The sequence below is a fragment of the Rhinatrema bivittatum genome, chromosome 5 (genome assembly GCF_901001135.1).
Source record: "Rhinatrema bivittatum chromosome 5, aRhiBiv1.1, whole genome shotgun sequence".
NCBI classification, from domain to species: Eukaryota; Metazoa; Chordata; class Amphibia; order Gymnophiona; family Rhinatrematidae; genus Rhinatrema; species Rhinatrema bivittatum.
Window position 1 is genome coordinate 82,652,969 of NC_042619.1, and position 25,703 is coordinate 82,678,671.

Consider the following 25,703-nt stretch of genomic DNA (forward strand, 5'->3'; position numbering starts at 1 on the left):
TTTCGTTTGCTATCTAAGAGTTAGTGCATATAGATGTTACAAATTACATACAAGATTTGTGAGCACGTATAGGTATTAAAAGTACATAATAAGTACATATAAGAATTAAAAGTACATCTCAGTGTTGTAGGTATTATTATCCATAAGCGTGATAGTATAATAAGTTAGTGCGCATGTAAAGGCATTATAGTATATATTCCGGGTATGTGTAAACAATGTTGGTTATATATTTTCACAGGGTTGCAAGTGTTTTTATCGAAAAGGTTTGGATTACCGAATAATAAGGCTGAGGGGGGATTTCATTTGTTGTTTTGGTAAGCTTTGGCGAATAACCAGGTTTTTTGTTCTTTCTTGAAGGTTTTTAAGTTCGGTTGTGTTCTTAATTCTGTTGGGAGTGTGTTCCAGAGTTTGGGGCTTCCGAGAGTTATGGCTCTATCGTGGGTTGAGGTTAGTTGTTTAGGTCGTACAGGTGGAATTTTCAGGAGGCCTTTGTTGGTTGAGTGGAGGTTAGAGAGATCATTATGTTAAAGAGAAACCAGATATGGTATGAATTTCTATGGAAAGGTTATAAAAGAAGAGGAAACAGAGGCCATTGAATAACTATCTGGGCTTGGCTGCACATTTTACTTTCTGTATCGCGTGGGAATACCTAATAGGGCCATCAACATGCATTTGCATGTTGCGGGCGCTATTAGGTTGGGGGGGGGGGGGGGGGGTTTGGACGCGCGTTTTGGACGAGCTATTACCCCTTACTGAATAAGGGGTAAAGCTAGCGCGTCCAAAACGCGCATCTAATCGCGGGGTAACAGTGCGCTCCACCGGAGTGCACTGTACTGTATCGGCCCGATAGTTTGAACCGTTTATCCATACTGTTTTTATTGTATTTTCAAAACATTCTTAATTACAAACTGGCAAGAATATAACATGTACTGACTACCTGAGTGTGAAACAGAAACCAAGAACAGTAACTACCCAAGAACATGACCACTTGCAGGAACTAATTGCTTTCCTGTCATGGAAAAATCACTATAGAACAGGGTTTCCCAAACTGTGGATCGGGACCCAAATAGGGTCAAAAGTGCCTTAAATTACAGCACTCTTCAGGCATCAGAAGCAGTAGCATTAATAGTAGAAGGCAGCGTGGGACTTGCAAGCCACTAAAGCCCTGCAATGTCCTTGCCCTCACATGAGTTTCTATGGTAAAGGAAGCCCTATGTGAAGAGGAACTGGGCCTGCTACAAGATCTTTGAGCTTGCACTGGCTCACAGCCCTGTCTAGACTTTCATTATTTGTGCTGCTGCTGCTAGCAGATGACCATTGGGCTTGCGACCAGTCATGTGTGGAGAGGAGGACTGAATGCACAAGTCAGTCAATATTGCCACACTGCTCTTCTCTCCTCACCCACCAGTGAACCTACCCCAAGAGAAAAATGTTGCCTCTGTCATCAGCCTGCTCTCTCTTCTAACCAGTTGTCAACCAGCTTTGGCCCAGGGTCCAAAGGAAAATATTGTTGCTGGCCCTGGCCCAGGGTAATGTTTAGAGAGGTGACTGTTTGAATGGAGGGATCAGATGTGCTGGAGGTTTGAGGATTGGATTAGCTGGAGATGGATTGCCGAGGAGGGTGAATGAAAGAAGATGGACTTGGGGTGAGAGTGGATCAGCTGGGAAGATGTGAGAGAAGTATTGGAGAGGAAGAACTGTGAGGCTGGAAAGTGACAGAGAGGAGATGGAGAATGGGGTGAGAGGGAGAGAATGACAGCTGGGAGTAATAAGAAGGGCTTGGATGTGAGAAAGGATCAACTGGGGAGATGCAAAAAGGCTGGGGAGGTAAGAGGAACTGGGGAGGTAAGAGCATATTTTATTTTATTTATTTTATTTGATGCTTTTTTATACCGGCACTCATGACAGAGTCATATCATGTCGGTTTACAGAAAACTGGGGAACGATAACCTTAAATACGTTAACATAGTAAAGAAGTAAAAAAAGTTACAATAAAACGGGGTTGAGCAAACTGGGGGAAGAAGAAGGCAGAGCATAGGTAACTTGAAACATAACGCCAGTTATTTGGAGAGTTCTACGAGTTCTAGAAATATTCATTGTGGTGCATCGGGGCCTTAGTTCTGGTAATCAGTAAATTTATGTAAAGGCTTGTTGAAATAACCAAGTCTTAAGCCTTTTTCTAAAAGTCATTAGGCAGGGTTCTTGTCTGAGTTCAGTGGGAATGGCATATAAGGTTGAGAGAGAGAGTCTGAGGGGAGAGGATGTTATCAGAGAAGGTCCTCTAGAAGGGGTGGAGGTTGAGAGACAGGATCGGCTGGAGAGGGTTGAGGTTGAGAGACAAGATTATTTAGAATGTAGGAAGGATGAGAGTGGAGTGATTGTTAGAGGGAGACCACAGTTCTGCTCATTTGGGGGTGAATTTTAAAAGCCTGGCGAGCGCCAAAACTGGGAGATATGCGAGTATGTCTGGCCAGTGTTGGCCACGCAGATTTTAAAAGGCATCAATGTACACATGTGTCTAGCAGTGTATGCACAAGTGAGAAAGCCCAAAAAAGGGGCGCGGAGTGGGCGAGACATGGGCATTCTGGGACATGAAATGTGTGCGTATTTACCCGCACGAGCTCGCTATGGATGGCGTATAATAAAATTTAAAAAATCTAGGCTAATCAGCAGAGTTTTAAGGGTTGGTGCTAACAGGGTAAAAGGGAGGATATTTAATTTGGGAGGGTTTAAGAAGTCCTATCCCTTATCTGGGTGAAGTGGCAATTGCATCGGCATGTGTCTATTAAAATCCCCTCACGTACACGGTAGAGGCGGCATTTGCATGCATTCATATAAAATTGTGTGCACATGTACGTGTGTACAGCCTATTTTATACCATGTGCGCATATATGCGCTAATGTTATAAAATGGCCGCATCCTTTGGCACGAGCCAGCACACATGCATACTTGTGTGCCCCCGTCCTGGTATCAAAGTTACCATCTTGTTTTGGCCATCCTCTGGGGTTATATGAATTTTCAAGTGCTAAAATGGGGTCAGACTGGCTAAAGGTTTGAGAAGCCCTGCTATAAAAAGCAAAGTTGCTTACCTATAACAGTGTCCTCTGGAGACAAAAGTTCACAAGTCACACAAGTGGCACTCAGTGTCAAAACAGACACCTGCTCCAGAGCTTTATGAAAAGACCTAAAAGCCTTTACAATTCAAGAGCTCTCCTAAGATCTGATAATATGGCTTTAGCTGAGTGGGGATCAATTCCAAGGGGAACTGATCTCCTTCGGAGAACACCTTCTGTTTTCTCTGAAGACAAGCAATTCATTCAAATCACACAGGTGGGATTCCCTAAGTAAGGGTTGTCTTGAACAAAAATGAAGGACACCCTCATGATGAGCGCCAATGGTCAGGAGAAAATGTTTTTTTGGGGGCCAATGTACTAAATGGCATTAACATAATCTGTTATCACAGTGATGAATGCATATTATTAGCTAAAGTTAATAAAATAATGAGATGTAGATGAAGCATATGTTAATTCAAATGTTAAAATGCATACATTAACATGAAAAGCTAAATACACATCTCAGATATGTAGTTACATTTTTGCACTAATGGGTTCTCATATTTTGTATGTTTTTATGCACATTATTTTGTGCTATGTTAATAGGTAATGAACTATTTAGCAAATTTTGAATCTCATTACCTCATTAGCATAGGTTTTGCATTAATGCTAATATAAGCTATTTAATGCAGATAAACAGTGCGATTAATCCATGCTAAACACTTGTGTTGATGCTTAGCATTTGTATTACTGTTAATGATGCAGTTTGGTGCATTTGCCCCCAAAAGCCTTTTCTACTGAATACACACCCTTGTCTTCAAAATATTAAAAGAAATGCTTTTTAAAATATATTTTTATCAATTTTATTTTCTAAAAACATTAGCCTCTTTGACAGAGAGTTTGAGTGCCATATTTGGAAGACCAAATACAGATAAAAATCAACTTTCTGGAAAAAGATCCCTTCCAACACGAGGATTATTACTTGAAGTCAATGTGTAACTCTATGTACTGTGCAATATTTCAAAACTACACTATAAGCAGTAGCATAAACCTTTTGGCAATTAAAATACTACTTCCAAACTAGAATAAGTCTTGGAATAGTTACAAGTTAGTGAAAGAGAAAGGGAAATTTACAACACACAGCAACCAAAGCAGTAAGGAAATCCCAGAAGATATTTCCATACCACTTGTCGGAAATTTCATTTGTGTTACACATTCAAACAAATACTCTCACCACAGTACTGCATAATGCTTCCCCCTCTAGGACACAAATGTTCATCTATTTTACTTACAGAATAAATTAGAGTTTAATTAAAGCAGGTGTAGAATGAAAATGAGCTCAAGTTTATTTTGCAATAAAGAGCTCAACTTCCTTTTTCAGACTGGATACAATTTAAATTTAAAATTTAAAAAACAGTTTTATACTATTTATAAATAATTTGTTATGAGACAAATGATAGCCCCATGCAGTGTATTATTTTTGAAGTTTTTTGGTGCTATATCCTTTCCACTTCCAAGTATATTTAACCAAAAGTACATAATCTCAATCTTCCTGTCGTCTTTGCCTCTTATTATAATGGTTCTTTCCTAAGTTTACTACGGTACATGGAAATTTACTATGTTTATTTTGTTTAGTGATATGTACCTTATTTGACATTTCAAAAACATTTATTTGTATCTACAAAAGTCTCCGACGCAAAGAAAATATTAAAATATGCAAATGGTTTTATATTGCTGGACATTTTGGAAGTTTTATGCATATAAATGGACTTTTGACAATTCACTCTACAGGGCTGAATTTTCAAAAGATTTTACAAGTGTAAATGGGCTTTTGAAAATTGCTATTTTTTCAAGCGCAACTCTTTTGAAAATTCACTCCTTTGTATTAATAATGTTACATACAATTCATGCAAAGCAAAAACAGTATTGTATACCATTCAAATAAGTAGTCAGAAACATACAAAGCTTTACTCTATAACCTTGTAATTAGTACATATTGATGGCATATCCTGATTTTATTTGTCAGAGGTGGCAAAATTAGACAATCTGAGCAATCTGGGTTTTTCTAGATTAACTAATAAGCAGCATCTTACAAGGTCTGGACCCATACCATATTTACAGGTAGAAAGAAATACAATCCAACTACTTACAAGTGCATTTAAAATATCTTTGCTCTCATTTTATGCATATGGGAAATTAACATCTGGAAGAAGAGCTTACCACTACTAGCACTTCCCTCTCTTCGACTACGGCCACTGCCATCTCTGCCAGACTTCACACGCTACAAAAGTAGAAAATGTTTCATATTGACTCAAAAGAGAAGTACAATAATGGATTGCATTATTAAGTCAATTACAGAAAATCAAGAATCTAAAACCTTAAAAAAAACCTTTAAGTGGGACTCTTGGGTTATATGTGTCTCTTCATTATAAATTCCTAATTGCCTAGTTTACCCATATACTCTTCTACAGTATATGGAAAATCATTTACACACTGTGAAGTCAATATTCAGAATTAAACATTTAAACAGATAAGCTAGAGTTAGATGGATAACTTACAAGTTAAAATACTATCAAGGGAGTTAGGGCCACATTCTGTGCTGCTAATATTCCAATGTATGAATAAACACTCTTTTGTCCCTCCCGACGCAGCCCTCCTCAGCGAAAAACAGTGCCGGTGTCGGGGGACATCTTAAATTGCTATCAAAATTGCCGTGAATTTCAGGAGTCCTTTGAAACGAAAATTTGTGCAGTTTTTAAAAGACAGAAATAATGAGAATTCTTATTAACTGAAAAGAGAAGGACTTTGAATTTTCTACATTCCTAACTTATAAGTTATCCATCTAAATGGCGGCTTTGAATATTAATCTCTGTATTTTCTCTGCTGGGGACACCACAGATTACCAATAGAATGCAACTGAAATGCAGTTTGAGCTTTATAAACCATTTATCCTGTGCAATTGAGGTACTAAAAGATTTTGACTTGTGCATTAAATTATTTTAATGCATTATCCAGGTACACTATCTTGATTTCAGCAAATGGGAGTCAAAATCCTTTAATGCACATACTATAGCACAATAATATACTTACACAAAGTCCCAAGATCCTGGACCCATCATTTTAGCTTTAAAATAAATTCTCTTTTAACCTTTTTTTTTATTGTATGTTTGAGTTGAAATTTCATTGGTACTAGAACACTTTGTGATCATCCCTAGTACTACTCGGTCTGCTGCTGATTAATAATGCTTCATGATTTGCTCATTATATATTAAAGAATTTTATAAAATGGTGGTGCTAGAAATATTCCATCATTAGTTTGCAAAATAGAGCAAACTTTAGAAACTGGGTTATACTTTCCTTTGTCTCTATTTGGGCATGTTCAAATGATTAAAATGACAATATTACCCAAATGGTTTTACATTCTTCAGATGCTTCCAGCAATATTAGTTTGTAAAGGTCTACTTTTAAAGGATGAAAAAAAGAACCAGAATTCATTAAAAACCCTGAATAGACCATATAGTCAGGGAGGCTTTATGCTCCCAAATCTAAATATATAGTATGATGGCTCTTAAGACATGTAAATGACTGGCTTTTTGATAAAGATTTTTCTTTCTCTTTTGATATCTGAACAAATTGTACACAGAACTGATCTCAACTATATTTTGCATATGAAAAATGAGAAATGTCCAATGTTTATAAAAAATTATTCAATTATAATTGTGCTGAGAAGAGCTTGAAAATTTATGTCAGCGGTTAAATATAAATGCTATGAAATCTTTGAGGTCAATATTCAATCACTGGCTAGACTGCAAAGTAACTTATCCAGCTAACTTTGGAGGGTAATTAAGTGATGCAGCCGTGCTATCTTAAAGATAGCTGGATAGGTTTATCTGGCTAACTATAGGACTGCTCTGCTAGCCTTTCCAGCTAATCTAACTCCTCCCAGAAACGCCCCTATGATAATGAGATATCCAGCTAAAGTTTAGCCAGATAAGTTCCCAAAATATTCAAAAGTCAGCATTTAGCTGGATACCTTTGTGAGTTATTTAACTAAATGCCTCTGAAGAGGGAACTCTTAATTTACCCATCTGTGGCAATCTAGAGTTTCTTGCTGGAATGCAAACAGTGCTGTTTATGCAGTGAGAAAGCAGAAGCCAGTACCAATTGTTAGTAATTTGTGGAAGAAGGGATCTCAGTGCACATTTGTGAGGAGTTAAAGAGCAGATGTAATTTGCATAACAATTTTTTGGCATTTACAGTTGAAACATTATGTTGAAGTACTGTTGTATAAAGATCTTTAGGGCCTGAGAGTGAATACTGTGGTGAATGTTCTGGAGCAATGATGACAGATATTTCCACTTCACCTATTTCTCTAACTTAATTAACACACAGATGGATGCTACATTATATGATCTATTAAATAAATGGCTAATAAATAACAGGCATAAACAAATTTAGTACAATTCAGAAGTTTTATTAATTTTAAGGAGAAATCAGAAACTGTTACTTTTAGAGAATTACAATTTAAGTTCCAAGATGGACATCTGGCCACCAGAAGAGAGCATACATGGCAAAAACTGTCAGTACAGAAGAATACATAAAATGTAAATCTGGTATCAGAATATACATGTGTAATTTTTGGTTTTGTACCAAAATATTTCAGTTCTGATCCTTAATAATACAATATGTAAACAAACTAAAGGTACCATAATTCCAGATATATCTATACATTTATTTGATAATCTTTGTAACTTTTGGCCGACTGCAGGAAGGCCCCACAACCGGCTGCACTCACAATCAGTGTGCTCCAAGGCAAGGACGTTGCCATCTTGCCTCCTCCAGGGCCGTCCCTAGGGGAATGCGTCAGCACGTGCTGAAGGATAAAGACCCCATGGTGGGAAACCAAGTACTGCACCGGCAGATGTAGTCAGTGTAGGCTGGGGATTTAAATCCCAGCTACGCTGCCAGCCGGTGCCTCAGCAAAGGGTCCTCCTGCCTTGCAGTATGTGTTGCCCCTCTCTGTGCCGTGTCTCACCGTTCCTGTGCTTCTCTTGCTGTCCCTGTGTCTGCCTCGTTATCCTGCTGTTTTGCCTTGCCTTTATCCTTGCCCTGTCCATATTGTCCTGTTTTGTCTCTCAGTGTTTTGTCACTGTCTGTCTTGGCCCGACTCTCTGGTTCTGCCCTCTGCCTTGGATTCTGACTTCGTCTATTCGCTGCCTGCCCTAACCCTTGACCTGGATATTGTCTGCTCGCTGCCTGCCCTGACCCTTGGTCGAGACCCGGACTTCATCTGCTTACTGTCTGCCCTGAGCATTACCCATACCTGGACTCTCTCTGATCGCTCCTTAAGAGAAACTTGCCTAAGCCCTTCCGGTCCCTGGAACCCAAAGGCTCAACCTATGGGGAATGGGGCTAATACAGGTGAAGATCTAGCTCTAGTCCCAGTAAGGACATGTTTGCCAGCTGTAGGTGTTGATCTAGTAGATTCGCCTACTAGGCTGTGTCAAACGCCACACAGCAAGAGCTCGGTGGACTCGTCTCTGGCTCAAACTATTTTTGGGTTAGCCCTCCAGGTCCAGCAACAACAAAACCAGTTAAGAACATAAGAAACTGCTAATACTGGGTCAGAGCAAGGATCCATCAAACCCAGTATCCTGTTTCCAACAGTGGCCAATCCAGGCTACAAGTACCTGGCAAGTACCCAAAAACTAAGTATATCCCACGCTACTGATGCTAGTAATAGCAGTGGCTATTTTCTAAGTCAACGTGATTAATAGCAGGTAATGGACTACTCCTCCAAGAACTTATCCAAACCTTTTTTTAAATCCAGCTACACTAACTGCATTAACAATATCCCCTGGCAACAAATTCCAGAATCTAATTGTGCACTGAGTGAAAAAGAATTTTCTCCGATTAGTTTTAAATGTGCTACATGCTAACTTCATGGACTGTCCCCTAGTCATTCTATTATCTGAAAGAGTAAATAAATGATTCACATTTACCCATTCTAGACCTCTCATGATTTTAAAGACCTCTATATTATCCCCCCCTCAGCCGTGTCTTCTCCAAGCTGAACAGTCCTAATCTCTTTAGTCTTTCCTCATAGGGGAGCAATTCCATCTCCTTTATCATTTTGGTCACCCTTCTCTATCCCTTCTCTATACCTTCTCTATCACAACTATATCTTTCTTGAGATGCGGCGACCAGAATTGTACACAGTATTCAAGGTGCGGTCTCATCATGGAGCAATACAGAGGCATTATGACATCCTCCGTTTTATTCTCCATTCTCTTCATAATAATTCCTAACATTATGTTTGCTTTTTTGACGGCTACAGCACACTAAGCCAACAATTTCAAAGTATTATTCACTATGATGCCTAGATCTCTTTCCTGGGTGGTAGCTCCTAATATGGAACCTAACCGTGTAACTACAGCATGGGTTATTTTTCCCTATATACATCACCTTGCACTTATCCACATTAAATTTCATCTGCCATTTGGATGCCCAATTTTCTAGTCTCATAAGGTCTTCCTGCAATTTATCAAAATCCACTTGTGATTTAACTACTCTGCAAATCATCTGCAAATTTGATTACATCACTCGTCATATTCCTTTCCAGACCATTTCTACAATATACCGGTAAATGGGCTCTGACCGACAGCCCACAAATGCGTAGAGAGCAGCTCTACTGCGCATGTGTGGAACAGAGAGCTCTAGGTGACGTGCTGACGTTGCGCACAAGGAACAGAGATAAGACCAGGGTGTCACAGAGGGGAGGAGGAAAGGGCAGACATGCTGCCACTCCGAGAAACGGCCTGAGCCCATCCCTCCGCCACCGGGGAAGGGGGGAGGGAGTAGGGGCGGCCGGACCGTCACGCACAGGGACAGGAGGAGGAAAGGGGAGAAAAGTCGCCGAGCCTGTCCGTCCGCCACCGGGGAAGGGGGGAGGGGGGGAGGGAGTTGGGACAGACAGAGCAGAGCTAAATCTCGCCCATTTTAACCGTCACGCAAAGGGACAACAGCCGGCCCTGTAGAAGAGAAAAAGAGGGAGTGGATGAGGGCTGAGGGAGAGGGAAGGGGTTGTGGATGAGGTGAGAGGGGAAGGAAAGGGAAGATTAGAGGGGATAGAAGGAAAAGGGAAGAGGATATGAGTGAGTAAGTGGGAAGGGTAAGTAGTTGTGGAGAAGCGAAAAAGAGGGAGTGGAGGAGGGCTGAGGGAAAGGGAAGGGGTTGTGGATGAGGTGAGAGGGGAAGGGTAGATGAGAGGGGATAGAAGGCAAAGGGAAGAGGATATGAGTGAGTAAGTGGGAAGGGTAAGTAGTTGTGGAGAAGAGAAAAAGAGGGAGTGAAGAAGGGCTGAGGGAGAGGGAAGGGGTTGTGGATGAGGTGAGAGGGGAAGGAAAGGGAAGATGAGAGGAGATGGAAGGAAAAGGGAAGAGGATATGAGTGAGTAAGTGGGAAAGGTAAGAAGTTATGGAGAAGAAAGCGGCTCTGACCAACGTGCCGGTCTGACCAATGGAATCTTGCCCGTTTGAACGGGCCTAACGGCTTGTTTATAAGTATATTGAAAAGCATGGGTCCTAGTATAGATCCTTGAGGCACTCCACTGTATAACTTTTTCCACTGAGAAAATTGTCCATTTAATCTTACCCTCTGTTTCCTATCTTTTAACCAGTTTGTAATCCACGAAAGGACATTGCCACCTATTCCATGACTTTTTACATTTCTTAGAAGCCTCTCATGAGGAACTTTGTCAAATGCCTTCTGAAAATCCAAATACACTATATCTACCGGTTCACCTATAATTACATTTTTATTAATCCCTTTAAAAAAGTGAAGCAGATTTGTGAGGCAAGACTTGCCTTGGGAAAAGCCATGCTGACTTTATTCCATTAAACCGTATCTTTCTATATGTTCTGTGATTTTGATCTTTAGAACACTTTCCACTAATTTCAACAACATGATTGGCATCCTGATAGCCTGGATGGACTCCATGCAGGTTCATGCACTGGCACCTCCCCCAACCACTCCAACTTGGGCAATGGGACCCAATACCACATCTTCTGCTGCCACCCAGGTATGAGGGAGACCCCAAGGGCTGCCGAGCTTTCATCAACCAGTGCAGAATACAGTTGGAACTGCAGGCCAACAGTTTTCTTTTGGATTGTAACAAAAAAACTTTCATGCTATCTCTATAGGGCAGTCCTGCACTAGCCTGGGCATCACCGATATGAGAATGGAGTGATCCCTTAATGAGAAACCTGGACAACTTTTTCCACCAGTTCTGCAGGTTTTCGATGAGCCTGGTCGGGCCTTGTCTGCACCAAAAAGCTGCTCTGCATCAGACAGGATAGTCTCATCGTGGGCGACTACGACATTCAATTCTGCTCTCTGTCTTCAGAACTCTGTTGGGGCGAAGACAGCTTAACTGCCATCTTTTGGCCAGCCTGGTGGAGTGTATAAAAGACGAGCTGGCTGGCCAGGATTTGCTGCCCACATTAGAGGGTAGACCTCTTTTTCCAGGAGCAAATCCGTGAAAGGGAGGCATTCTATTGACATTTCAGACAGGCACCTAAGTTCCAGTGTACTGACCACTGCTGCCTTGGAAGAGCCCATACAACTTGAGAGATCCCGTCTCTCCAAAGAAGAGAAACAGGTGTGTGTGAATCTCTGCCTCTATTGCACAGGCCAGGGGCACTTTGACAGCCATTGTGTAAGGAACTGCATATGCATGAGCCCCTCTTGCCGTGATGCAGCCTCGTTTGTAGAGTCTTGAGACTCATGCCAGTGGTGGGTGAGCGATTCTTGGCATGGGCCAGACTATAACTGAGTACAAAAGTCTATACAAAGACCAGGCTGCAGCTGAAGCCAGGCAAGGACAAGGCTGAAGCTGAAGTGGAGCTGAAGACTGTAGCTGAGCCATACGCAAAGACTGAAGCAAAGCTGAAGGTTGAGATGACTAAACCAGGCTGAAGGGCTTGAGCAAGACAGAAGACCGGAACCAGGAGACCACCTTGCTGAGGCAACAAATCCAAGTCTAGGTAGGCTAAATAGTCTTGAGCCTGTGACATCATCATCGGGGCGGGTACCTGACTCTCCTGCCAACTTGCACTGAATTGTGCGCACAGATGCGTATGCATGCCCTAAGCGTCTCTTCGCCACATTCTAGTATCACACACTTCAGAGCATCCAATGGCAGCTCCCTGCTGCATAGTGAATGTCCGCCACTGAGGAGACTGGGAAGGCGGCTGGATTCTAACAGTATCCCCCTTCTCAAGCTTCTTCTCTTCAGCTTCTGAGGAGACGAAGGTACTATTTTATCAACTGGGGGCTCGAGGGTCCAGACCCAGGATTCAGAGATTCTTTGGTTTTGAGACTGGACTGAAAAACCATTCAAAGCAGAAGACTTAACTGAAGAAAAGGTTGAAAATTTGGACAAGGACTGAAACTGGTCCTGATCGACTGACAAAGGTTCTTTGGCAGGAGGAGAACACAGTTCAGAATGCACGTAGGAACAGGATGTACATTGAAGAGGCAAAACTGGTACTTCAGATGAGGTGGATCAAAGTGAAGAGGCCAGAGACAAAGATGAAATGATACAATGTTCTTAGCAGGATGGACTCCGTTGGTCAATCTTTAAGGAATTCCAGTCAATACATGGTTGATGAAGACTCAGCCAAGGTAGTCCAAGTACAAGAGGGCTGGATGCTTTAGATAGTACATAGAATTGAATGTTCTCTTGGTGAGACCCAATCTGCGTCATGATGGGCGAGGAAACTGTAGTCATACGACCAGGTAGGGGTTTTCTGTTGACGGATGAAATGACACAGAGGGTGGTTAAGCTGGTAGTAGGGCAACCATATTGATATAGCAATGATTCTTGAATAATGTTCCCCCTGGCTCCGGAATCTACTAAAGCTTTAGTCTGAACTGAGTGTTTTCTGTAGGTAAGACATATCAGAACAGTTAGTAGCGGAGAGGAAGCAAGATGGTACAAGGCTGGCTTCCAGACAAGATTTCTCTTTAAAGAATTTTCCAGTTTCAGGGGGCATCAACGGACAAATTGATCTTGTGTGGTACAACAGAGACAAAGATTTAGCAATCTTCACCTTTGTTTCTCATCAAGCGAAAGTCAGGTATTACCCAATCGCATGGGTTCTTCAAAGGCAACCACCTTTGGTGGTTCCAGGATGGACTGCGAGTAATTCAGAGGTCTGGGAACCTCGAGTGAGGTCCGCTGAGAGTTCCTGGAATCTCAGGTCAATATGAATAGCCAAGGCAATGAGTGCTTCAAGGGATGGAGGAAGGTACCGGGGTGTAAGTTCATCTTTTATTCTCTCAGATAATCCCTGCTAAAAAATGGCAGTTTGGCTATCTTCGTCCCAACCAAGTTCGGAAGTTAAAGTACGGAATTCCACCGCATATTCACCAACAGAGCGATTGCCTTGACGAATATGAAGGAGCTCTGTGGCACCGTATGTGACACCCAGGTTGATCAAAGATCAAATGGAATTTCTGAATGAAACTGTCCAAATTCCTGAGAAGCAAATCATCTTGTTCCCACAAGGGAGAGGCTGGACCATCCAACAGAAAGAGTATATACATGATCTTGACAAGGTCAGAGAAAAAACAAGCTGGCAGTAATTCAAATTGCATTTTGCATACATGGAGGAATCCTCTGCATGCTTTAGGATCCTCCCCATACCCTGGAGGTGGCAGTAGTTGAATCAAGGACTCACTAGTCCGGATAGGTGCCAGTGCAGGGTTTCCCAGAACTGGAACAGAGACTGAAATTGTATGTTGGACCTGTATTACATCTAAACGCAGTGACAAGGTCCATAATGAGTCTTTTACTTGATTGAGTTGCTGCTAGGCCTGTTACATGAACTGGTGTAGGAGACCAATCAATTCTTTTTTTTGCTTATGCATCTAGGTGATTAAGGCAGCAATGGCCCATCGCAGGGATGCAGTCACCGAGCTCCTGGCCTCAGCAAACTGTAAGGAACTGCGTATGCGTGAACCCCTCTTGCTGTGATGCAGCCTCGTAGTTAGAATCCCGAGACCCATGCCACCAGCGGGTGAGCAATTCTTGGCATGAGCCAGACTATGACTGAGTCCAAAAGCCTATCCAAAGTCCAGGCTGCAGCTGAAGCCAGGCAAAGACAAGGCTGATGGCTTGCAACAAGGCTGAGACTGAAGCAGAGCTGAAGACTGCAGCAGAGCCTCAGGCAAAGAGTGAATCAAAGCTGAGAAGACGGAACCAGGAAGAAGCTGAAGGCAGGTACTAGGCTGGAGCCGAAGGCAGAAACCAGGCTGAAGGGCTTGAACAAGAAGGAAGACAGGAACCAGGAGCCCTTCTTACTGAGGCAATGAATTCACGTCCAGGCAGGCTAAGTAGTCCTGAGCGTGTGATATCATTGGGCAGGGTACCTGACTCTCCTGCCCATGTGCCCCTAATTGCGTGCACCAATGGGCACGCATGCCTTATGCGTCTCTTCATCGGGTCCTAGTATCACACGTGTCCAAGAGTTCAATGGCGGCTTCCTACTACACGGTGAATGTCCGTCGGTGAGGAGTCTGGGAAGGTGGCTGGATTCTTAAACATTGTTCAGAAAAGGCAGGAAATGTCTGAGCCGTGGGTTGGTTGGAGAGGCAATCCTAGGCTGGTATTCATCCTCTCCACAGCTAGTGGTGCCAGTTCACCTTTTCTTCCAAGATACCGAGGCACAAACCAAAGCCATTTTGGATTCTGGAGCTGGTGGCAACTTTATATATGCAGCTTTGATCCACCAACACAACCGTACAACGGTGTCTTTGTACAAAGAAGTGACCATCTCTTCAATATATGGTGAACCTCTTCCTGGTCGCCCATTGGTGGCTACCAGTCCTTCACACTCCAGATGGGACTTCTGCACTGGAAGAGTATCTCCTATGTTCTACTTAAGGCCATCAATCCCATAATTCTTAGATTGCCCTGGCTCATGCTTCACAATCCTTCCATAGATTGGGGGGGGGGGGGGGGCTCTACAGATTGCCCACTAGGGATATTGCTTCTAAGAATGTTGCCTCTCCTCGGACACAGATCCTAGACCTACCGGGTCTTCTTGTTCCATATGCAGGATTTGTGGATGTTTTCAGTAAGCACCAAGCAGACACCCTGACACCTCACAGGTCTTACAACAGTCCAACTGACCTGCTCCCTGGTAAAATGCCCCCAGGGGCAAGGTCTATCTGCTTTCAGTTCCCAAAACTGCAGCCATGTCCATCTACATTCAGGAAAACCTAGAGCAAGGCTTCATCTGCCTTTCCTCACCTCCTGCAGGGGCTAGATTCTTTTTTTGTGGGCAAGAAAGATGGTTCTCTCTGGCCACACACAGAATTATAGAGGTCTCAATGCTATAACCTGGAAGCACAGATATCCATTACCCCTCATCACAGAACTATTCGACAGCCTGCATGGAGCATAAATGTTGACAAAATTGGACCTCAGAGGAGCCTATAATTTTATTTGAATATGGGAGGGAGGCAAATGGAAGACAACATTTAACAGCTGTATCTGGTCATAATGTGGGTGCTCATAGGCCCTTAGTCTCAGTGAAACACTTTCTGACATGTCACGTATGAAGTCATGATTCCTGTACTCCTGAGTTTTAGATTTTTGATCATAAGCAGTTTAGTAATTACTAGCAACATTATAGCCTCAGCCTTGTACTTGTTTTTTCTAAACAAAAGACTCCATAAGTTAGATAAAAGATGCTGAAATACAAGGCTTTAAAACATTTTGAACTGATATGAGGTTAGTTTTCATTCCATCCAAGACTATAGAAGCATATCTAGAACTAGAACAAGGACAAGGCCAATTGAAATTCTATCTAAGATTATAGAAAATATTCTTAGAACAAGCACAAGGTTGATAATGCTGGCAAATTCCAAGAAAACATTTACATATTAGCAAGGATTAATTAACTTGGAGAATGAAAGCAAAATTACCATACAGCCATTCAGATTATTTGTTTATAATAGAAAGCCATCATAGAATTTTGACAATTATGTAACCTAGTTTAGGGGTTGGAAATATACAACTGAAATTCTATATAATGCTGTATTATCAGTAAAATCATTTGAGATGGTGTTTTATGCTAGTGTCTTGTGTGGCACTCTGCCTCTGCATAAGGTACCTTATTATTTAATATATAAGGTTTAAATATTATTTTATAGCATTCTTAATAAACTTTTTTCTACAGCAAGTGGCTTTAAACATTATTTTCAATGAACCATAACAATCATGTCATTTGGCCTGTGCAATGCCCCTGCTGTCTTCCAAAATATGGTCAATGAAATCTTCAGGGACCTTCTGTATTCCCACGTTGTCGTCTCTCTAGGCGACATTCTCATCTTCTCTCACATCCTGGCTCATCACCGCGAGTACATGAAAAAGTACTGCAGAGGCTCCAGGAGAACTGCTGTTACTAAAAAGGGCATGACACCAGACATTGGTCTGAAGCAGCAGTACAAGCCTTTCACCTCCTCAAGCAGACATTTCTCAGAGATCTCTCTCTCTAACATCTGGATTTCTCTAGTCCAGAGCTTTCCAAACTTTTCATGTTGGTGACACACTTTTTAGACAAACATAATTTCACGACACAAAACATATTTCGACAATTTATGTATGTTTCCTTAAATATATACATACATTTTTGTGGATTACATAATGTTACATCCACACTGACCCCCAGTAGCTCCCATTCATTCTCACACTGCTCCCTCCCCACCCCCCAGGCATGCACACATTCATTCTCACACACACACAGAGACCCCCAAGCAGGCACCAATTTATTCTCACACACACATACACCACACACAGGCAGGCACCTATTCTCACACAGGCAGACCCCAGGAAGACACCCATTCGTTCTCATACACAGATACAGCCTCAGGCAGGCACCCATGCATTCAAACATATACACCCCCAGGCAGACTCCTATTCATACATTTGCACACACTGAAGGCAGACCTTTTTTTGCAAGTAACCTTAGAGCCTCTCTCATTCCTCTGCTACTGCTATGTGGATATTTGGGGAGGTGCTGATTGCTGCTACTGGCATTGAAGCCCGTTCTGCTGCCTCCTATTAGGAAAACAGAAAAAGCCAAGCTGCTACAGATTCCTACACAGAACCTCCACACTAGCAGAATATATCAACTCAGTCACAGATGCAAAATACAAACAGGCCCTCACAAAAATGCAGAATAAAGTAACCATAAAGTATTATTACAAACATTCAGACAAAAATTGAACTGTTAACCGCAACAGGCCAGACTATTATACGTGCAACAATGGAAAAACAGAAATATTACAATACCTGAAAAACATCAAAATCATAAATATAAAAGGATCAATAGAAGTAGAACCATACTAATAAAAAAGAATATTTCAAAACAGGTGACAAATTGAACATCTAATATTTAAAACTCATACATTTTCCAAAGACAATAAAATATTTCAAACATTATGCAATAATTAAAACTTAAAAAGAATAAAAAAAATCCCTGGTTGTTCATACCTGGGATCTTTTGATTTCCAGATGCCCTGAGATTGTTGTGGATTAGCAGGGGAGAGGTGAGGAGCTGTTCCTCCCAATCTCTCTCTCTCATATAAACACACATGCTGAATCATAGAACATGCTCTCACACACACCAACACACATAATCTCACAGATACACACACAGACATGCTCTCACAGGCACACACACAAACATGATCTCACAGACACACACACAGACATACTGTCATACACAGTCATGCATGCTCTTATACACACATGCTCTCACACAGATATGCTCTTTCATACACACATACCCTCACAAAGACATACACACACACACATGCTCTCACTCATTCACTTCCTCCTCCCTCCCCAGTAGAAGTACAGCAGCAGCCTCCTCTTTCAGCCCCCATGGCAGAGGACCTCTTCATTTTTCTTGAGGCCGTGGGGGCTGATGCTGCTCTGTTTTCTGCAGAGGGGAGGGAGGTGACACTGTTGATTTTCCTCGGGCCCTTGATGCCTCTTCCTGCGACAGCTCGGGGAATGCACTTGCGTGGAGGTGAGGCTGAGGCGGCGAGAGGTGGGGAGTTGTTACTTGCTGCTTCTTGGACAAACCGCGTGAACTTGGAGCCAATGCCTGCAATGGCCAGCGCTCTTCTTTTTCCTGCATGCCTCTTCTTCTTCCCGCCCACGCGGACCCACCAGTTCCTCTTCCGGGCCGTGCGGACAGGAAGGAGGAGAAGTCATGCCATCGCCACCCCCAGACTGGTGGCGCACCGACCCTGCACACAGGTCCTCTTCAGCAGCCCCGCCAGATCTCTCTTCACACCGCGGCAGGATGGGCCTCTTCAGGCACAGCAGAATGAGATGTGATGCAGCCCACAGGCCTCACTTCAAGCACGGTCTCATCGGTTCTACTGAGACTTGTAGATTTTATTTGGGCCGCAGCAACCCTTCTTATTTTCTTTGTGGGAATCCTTGTTTTAAAAAAAAAAAAAAAAAGACCATGATGGGAGTAGCCGGCCCACCGGGGAAGCCCCTGTCCTCCTCCTTCCTGCCCACATGGCTCCGGCAACGTTTTTCTTCCGGGCTGGAGGAGGAGGAGTGAACGTGATCCTTTTCTTCGGGCCGTGGTGAGGTAAGCTCCAACATGGCCCTGCCGATCTTTCTGCTGTAGTTCCCTGTTGCTATGTGGACCAGGCGACACACCTTCAGACTGCAGGCGACACACTAATGTGTTGTGACACACACTTTGGAAAGCTCTGCTCTAGATCCTTCATTGTGGAGGTAGATGTCTCTAGTGTTAGGGTAGAGGCAGTCCTTGCTCAACACAATGATCAAGTGACCCTTATGCCATGTGTTTTCTTTCCAAGAAGTTCACCCCCACAGAAAGGAACTATTGGAGACAGAGAATTCCTGGCCGTTAAACTGGCCCTGTAGGAGCAGCATCATCTCTTGAAGGGGGCTAGACAATCAATCACAATCTTCATGGACAATAAGAATCTGGAATATCTTCCACAGACCCAGTGCCTAAATCCACAACAGGTTCGATTGTCTCTATATTTTTTTTAACTGCTTCGATTTTGAGCTCAGGTACTGGCTGGCAGAAAACACCTAATGGGCTGATGCTGTTCCCGATCCTGTGAAACCAAGGACTCCCAGGAACCTCCTAACCACATCAATGATCCGGCCAGAATTGTGGTCAAAGCGGCAGTGCCTGTTCCGCCAGGGAAAACAGTGGTTTCAAAACACCTGTGAGAAAAAGTGCTGGAATAGGCCCATGATTCCTGCCTAGCAGGCCATCTGGAGTCACCAGAACCTTTGACCTGCTTCTTCTTCGCCACTACTGGTGGCCTCAAGTAAAGCAAGAGTGCAGCGCTATGTGGAATCCTATCCTAATTGTGCTATTCATAAGAGTTCTCATGCTTGCTCATGGGGGCTGTTACAGCTATTGCAGCTTCTGAGAAACCGATGACCCATCTGGTTAGGACTTAGTCACAGACCTACCTCTCTCTAATGGCTATACTTCTGTTTGGGTAGTGGTGGACCAGTTCTCCAAGAATGCTCAAATTCACACCACCTCCTGGAGTTCCGTCTGCACCAGAATTGGCTCATCTCTTTTTTCAACATATCTTCAGATTCCATGGGTTACCAGAGAATATCCTCTTCACTGAAGAGTGCAATTCATGGCTCGTTTCTGGAGAGTCTCTGCAATAGACTGGGAATTTCTTGGACTTCTCATTCGCATATCATCCACAGAGTAATGGACAGATGGAAAGGTCTAGCCAAATCCTTAAGAGATTCTTGACAGCATATGTCAACGAAGTCATGGGATAGGAGGCAATATCCTTTTGTGGATTGTAAGCTGGTTAAAAGACAGGACACAGAGAGTAGGATTAAATGCTCTGTTTTCACAATGGAAAAAGGTAAATAGTAGCGTGCCTCAGGGATCTGTACTTGGACAGCTGCTTTTTAATATATTTATAAATGATCTGGAAAGGGGTACAACGAGTGAGGTGATCAAATTTGGCAGATGACACAAATTATGCTGAGTAGTTAAATCTTAAGCAGATTGTGATAAATTGCATAAATGATAAGGGGGCATGGAACGGCTGCCCTATGAGAAAAGGCTAAAGAAGTTAGGGCTGTTCAGTTTGGAGAAGAGACGACTGAGGAGGGGATATGATAGAAGTCTACAAAATCATGAAAGGACTTGAACAAGTTAATGTAAATCTGTTATTTATTCTCTCAGATAATAGGGGGCACTCCATGAAGTAAGCAAGTAGCTCATTTAAAACAAATCGAAGAAAATTCTCTCTCTCTTAGCGCATAGTTAAGCTCCGGAATTCATTGCCAGAGGATGTGGTTACAGCAGTTAGTGTAACTGGGTTAAAAAGGTTTGGATAAGTTCCTAGAGGATAATCCATAAACTGTTATGACGGTTATTAATAAGCCGTATCCTTCTCCGCATGTGATGAGAAATGTAATATATGTCTTCCAAAATCCCGTGCTCTCATCTACAAAAAAAGTTCTAAATGAACCATTCTATTTTTATCGATTGTAATAAAATATATATAGAAGAACGAGGCTAGTTTCATATTACTGGTGCATGCCTCCACGGCCTTGCATCCTTCTTATGATATAATCATCAACTTGCCTCCTTCCTCCTTTTGTTCTTTTTATTTGTTTTATAAATAATTTTAATATGATATTAAATCAAAAAAATTTTTTTTTATAAAAAACAATTGTAATCTCCACTGTGCATGAAACAGGATAATCTAACTTATATTTTTTTGAATACTCTCAATTACGTTATCCCTTTGCTTGTGGAAGATTATGTCTCATATCTCCGTTTGTCTATACGTCTTTCCTTTAAAATCCCCAAAAGGGTTTTGTGAACGCCATGATCTTATATGTTAGACTGCCAATGTCCAAATAAAAACTGTTAAAGACTTATCTCCCGACACAGCTGCATTTCGTTCTTTCTTCGTCAGGGGAGTATGTCCGTTCCTGTTGTCTATTCCATGGTTGATCCAAAATTCATAGCTTATTTGTTCCGGCTGTCCGTCTCCTCTCTCTGGGCGCATAAGCTCCGAGTGGCGCATAAGCAACAGTAGCTTGTGATCTATCTAGTGTTTGGGTACTTTCCAGGGTACTTGTGACTTGGATTGGGCCACTGCTGGAAATAGGATACTAGGCTTGATGGACCCTTGGTCTGACCCAGTATGACATATCTTATGTTCTTATGTGAGGAGAGAGCAAAGCTGAATACTCTGAGACACACAGCTCTGTGGAAAAAAAAGAGACTTAGGGATTCTGCCTAGGGGAGATGATGACGACTACTGCTGCACATGCTCAGTAAGGCATTATTGAAAGTTCTAGATTCTTTGAGATCAAAGTTCCATGCCGGGTCAATCCGATGATATCACCCATGCATGAGGACTACCATCCTGCTTATCCTTGGAGAAATTTAAATCTCGAGTTTTGTCCAGGTAGCTCAAAAAGTTACAAAAACTAACCCTTTGAATATCGATCTCTGTGCACTCAAAGCATATCACTGTCAAACACCATTTTCTGAGGGGAGACGGTTAGAGATGGGACTATATGGCTAATGTTTGTGCCATGTGAACGAAACATTTTGGACATTCTCACGAAACCAGTGAACCAAGATTCTAGAAGACTCAACAAAAGAAGTTGATCAGCCAGTACAGTGATCGTTGACGTCATCGGAATCCTTTAAGGAGGAGTTGTACGAGAAAGACAGTTTAACAAGTTGCTGTGTTTCTGCAATTCTGAAGTGAGCACAGTATGAAATTTTCAAGCATTTTATCATAACATTTCCTAGCAAAACTGTTATGCTTTATTGCATGTGAAGAAAACGATTATACATCCTGTTCCTGTCTATGGTGATCATGATGTACAATAAACTAGTCACATTTGAACGAGCATAGCACGTGTCTCTTTTGTAATCAGTTTACAACTTAACTTACTTGCATCAACACGGCATTATTAACTTACAATTATGAGGCATTAGGTAATATGAAGGTAGCTCCAATAATTTATTTATTTATTTATTTATTTTTAATTTTTATATACCGGAATTCCTGTATGCAATACAAATCAATCCGGTTTACATGTAACAAAAAGGTTGCCCTGGTCTGGGAGGTTAGACCGGGGTTTTTTACATAGAACATTGAACAATAACAATCAACCAATGAACATTAACATTAACATTATTACAAGGAACAATGAGAGTGTCAATAATATTTAACAAATAATAAATAACCTTGTTCGTGTTTTGAATGGTATGTGTGTGTTCCCCTTTTTACAATGGACTTTAGTAGCGTATATCGACTGCAGTAAACGGTTATATAATATGTCCTCTGTTAAATGACTGTTAAATAGGCATTGCGGACTAGCAAGTACATGTAAGAAATTAAGTGTAAGAAATTAAGTGTCAAGCAAGTGTCAAGCAGTACGTGAAAGAAATTACGTGTAAGAAATTAAGTGTCAAGCAATTCGTGACACCCTACAATGGTTGGATCTGAAAAGTCAGGAGGAGGTGCTTATTTACACTCTGGGGAATTGGAATGCTTGCCTGAAGAGCCAGGTTTTTAACCTTTTTTTGAATTCTGGTAGATTGGGTTCGAGTCGTAGGTCTGGTGGGGAGCGCATTCCATTGGTGTGGGTCCTGCAGTGGAGAGAGCTCTTTTTCTTAGTGTTGATTTGGCAGGAGCTGCGACTAATGTGCCTTTGTAGGCGTTTCTGATGGGTCTAGAAGATAAGTGTGGCCGAAGTTGAATTTGTAGAGATATAGGTGCGGCGTTATGGATTGCTTTGTGAATGATGGTTAAGGTTTTGATATAGGATTCTCTGTTTAATGGGTAGCCAGTGGAGGTTGCTCAAGATGGGGGTAATATGGTTTTCTTCTGTTGGTGTTAGTTTAGGATTCCTGGCTGGCGGCATTTTGTACCATCTGTAGGGGTTTTGATGCTGTTAGAGGGGAGGCCAAGTAAGATTGAGTTGCAGTAATCAAGTTTCGAAAAAATAATGGATTGAAGAACGAGGCGAAAGTCATTGAAAGTGAAGGAGTGGCTTTAGTTTCTTTAGGACCTGTGTTTAAAGAAGCAATCCCTAATGCCTAATGGTTTCATAATGTGCTCTATATCCAGGGAAATTCCAAATAACCTTGTGAAACATATAGTAAAAAAAAGATTTTAAAGTTTTTCTTGTATTTAAATTGTGATTTTCAGATCCCAGGATATTTTGATAGTGAAATATCATACTCTAGAGCAGGGGTGTCCAAACCAGTCCTATGAGCCCCACCAAGCAGTCAGGTTTTCAGGATATCCCTAATGAATATGCATGAGAAATATTTGCAAACACAGGAGGTAGTGCATGCAAATAAATCTCATGCATTTTCATTAGGGATATCAGGAAAATCCGACTGCTGGGGGTCCCGTAGGACCGTTTGGACACCCCTGCTCTAGGATATGCATTAAATAAATCTTAATACATTTACTAAGTGCTGAAGGCAATCTAAACATTGGTCTCTTGCCTCACAATCCACAAAGACATGGTGAAATACTTTAATGCAAAAAAAAAAAAAAAAGCCAGTGGGATATTCAAATCAAGCTCAATAGTGGTTTTCTCAGGAGGAGGAGTGAGCAGAGCAAGATGGTAGATGTCTACTGAAACAGCTCACACAATTCAATTTTGATTTACCATTTTAAAAACAATTTCCTCTATTCCTCTCTGTCATGGGTTCCCAATCTTTTGTGGAGTGTGGATCCCTTTTTTTAACCTCCAAAAATTTCATGGACCTGCTCATACTTCTATTTTACATGCAGCTAAATGCCATATGGTATACTGATGAAAATAATAACAATAATATGCTCTGAAGAACCATTGTAATATATAAAGTTTAAATACGGAATGTGCCATAGGGACATCACTATGCTGCTAAGCGTATGGCATTTTTTGAAATGCAGGGACAGAAGACGACATTGAGAGCCTAGGGCCTAAGCCTCAAGGCTGGACCCAGGCCCTTTCGATGGGACTGGGCCCTCAGCGATGGAACCAGACCTAGGATTTAGGCCTTAATGCTGGGACCAGGACTTCAATTCGAGCCTTGCCACTGGGATTAGGCCTCTGGGCCGGGCATCAGTTATGGGATCAGGTATCAGGGCTGGGCCCCAGCAGTGGGCCCAGGCCTTGGCAACATGACCAGCCTTTGTGCTAGGCTTCAACACCAGCCCCTAAAGCTGAGCCTAGGCCTCGGCACCAAGGCCCAGTCATGTCCACCAGAGGCCTTTTTTTTTTTAAGCACTTCAGGGTTTTTTCTTAATTTAATTTTTTTTTGGTTTGGCAAATGAATGAACCAAAAAACTTAAATGGGCCGAATCTAGATGAATAATAAACCTTGAAATAAAAATGCAAACAAATCAAGAATATGGGGGTTGCACATTCTTAATTCAAAATTTTCAGTAAAACAATAGGTAGCAGCAGCCCATTTGAGGCTCCCTATAAGGTGCCAACCAGTTTATAGCACTCCCTCCTGCTCTCCTCCCTCTTAAGGAGGCCCTTTCCAAGTACTTTCAATCTTATTTCCTCTCTCTTCCCTCTCCTCCCCTGTGAAATGTTAAATGTCTACTGTCAAATGTAATTTAGTTGTTGTACATGTAAACCGGGGTGAAGGCACACAGCCATACCTCGGTATATAAAAAACCCTTAAATGAATAAATAAAATAAATATCTTCTCTGTCTCCTTCTGAGTGCTGATCCCACTATGGCCCCTACCCTCTTGCCCTCCCTCAGACCCTCGCCATGGCCATACTACTCCCTCAGTGCAGCTTTCCTCCCCTCACTGTTAGGCTATCAGGACAGCCAGAACACATGTAGCAGTGGCCTGAAAGGCTCCTCAGGGTCATCACTAGTTTGGACTTCTTGAGGCTGCGATCTTCCTCTTCTTAGAATGGATCAGGTACTGGGATTAGGCAGCAAACAGCCTTAGAGCCAAGCTTCTTTGAGGGAAGGTTAGCCTGTTCTATTTCTCATCAGCTGCACTTTGGTTGTTTCTCTTCTAGCATACCCTGTGATGATCTTGGGTCATTGGACCTCAGGCTGGGAACCACTGGTCTAGGTGTTCCATGAATCTTGCCCCACAAGCAGCCCAAGGCTGACATCTCTGCACTCTCAGGGAACTAAAGACAACCTTTCATTAGGCCTCTTCTGTAAAAAGGCCAGAATCTGTGCCACCGAAGCTCACTGAGGATCAACATCCTGCTCCGTACACCAAGACACACAAGACTCTCCAAACCCAGCCATATGTCAAGGAAGCAGAGGTCTTACAAGCTCGCAGCAAAGTAGAAACAACATCCTGCAGATATCCTTTCTTTCTTAATTGCTTCCTTTCAAAAGTGATCTGCTTGATCTGAAAATATAAGGCCCTGCCATAGAAGATTTGGTAGATGGCCCAGCTTTAGGGGGCCGTCCACTGCTAGATTGACCAGTTCTGCAAACCGAGGCCTTAGTGGCCACGAGAATCACCTTTCCTGGGTGGACTTCTATTCTTCTTACAACCTTGCCTACCAGAGGCCATGGAG

General features: G+C 42.3%; 1 protein-coding gene across 3 annotated transcripts in view; it reads right to left on the reverse strand.

The window, feature by feature from the left end:
- The window catches only part of LOC115092050 (intraflagellar transport protein 88 homolog), a 283,575-nt gene that overhangs the window by 13,450 nt on the left and 244,422 nt on the right, over positions 1-25,703 (reverse strand). For all 3 annotated transcript variants that reach the window (XM_029602517.1, XM_029602518.1, XM_029602519.1), the window contains exon 24: positions 5,274-5,334. In XM_029602517.1, the coding sequence (XP_029458377.1) occupies positions 5,274-5,334 (61 nt within the window). The remainder of the gene's footprint in view (positions 1-5,273; positions 5,335-25,703) is intronic.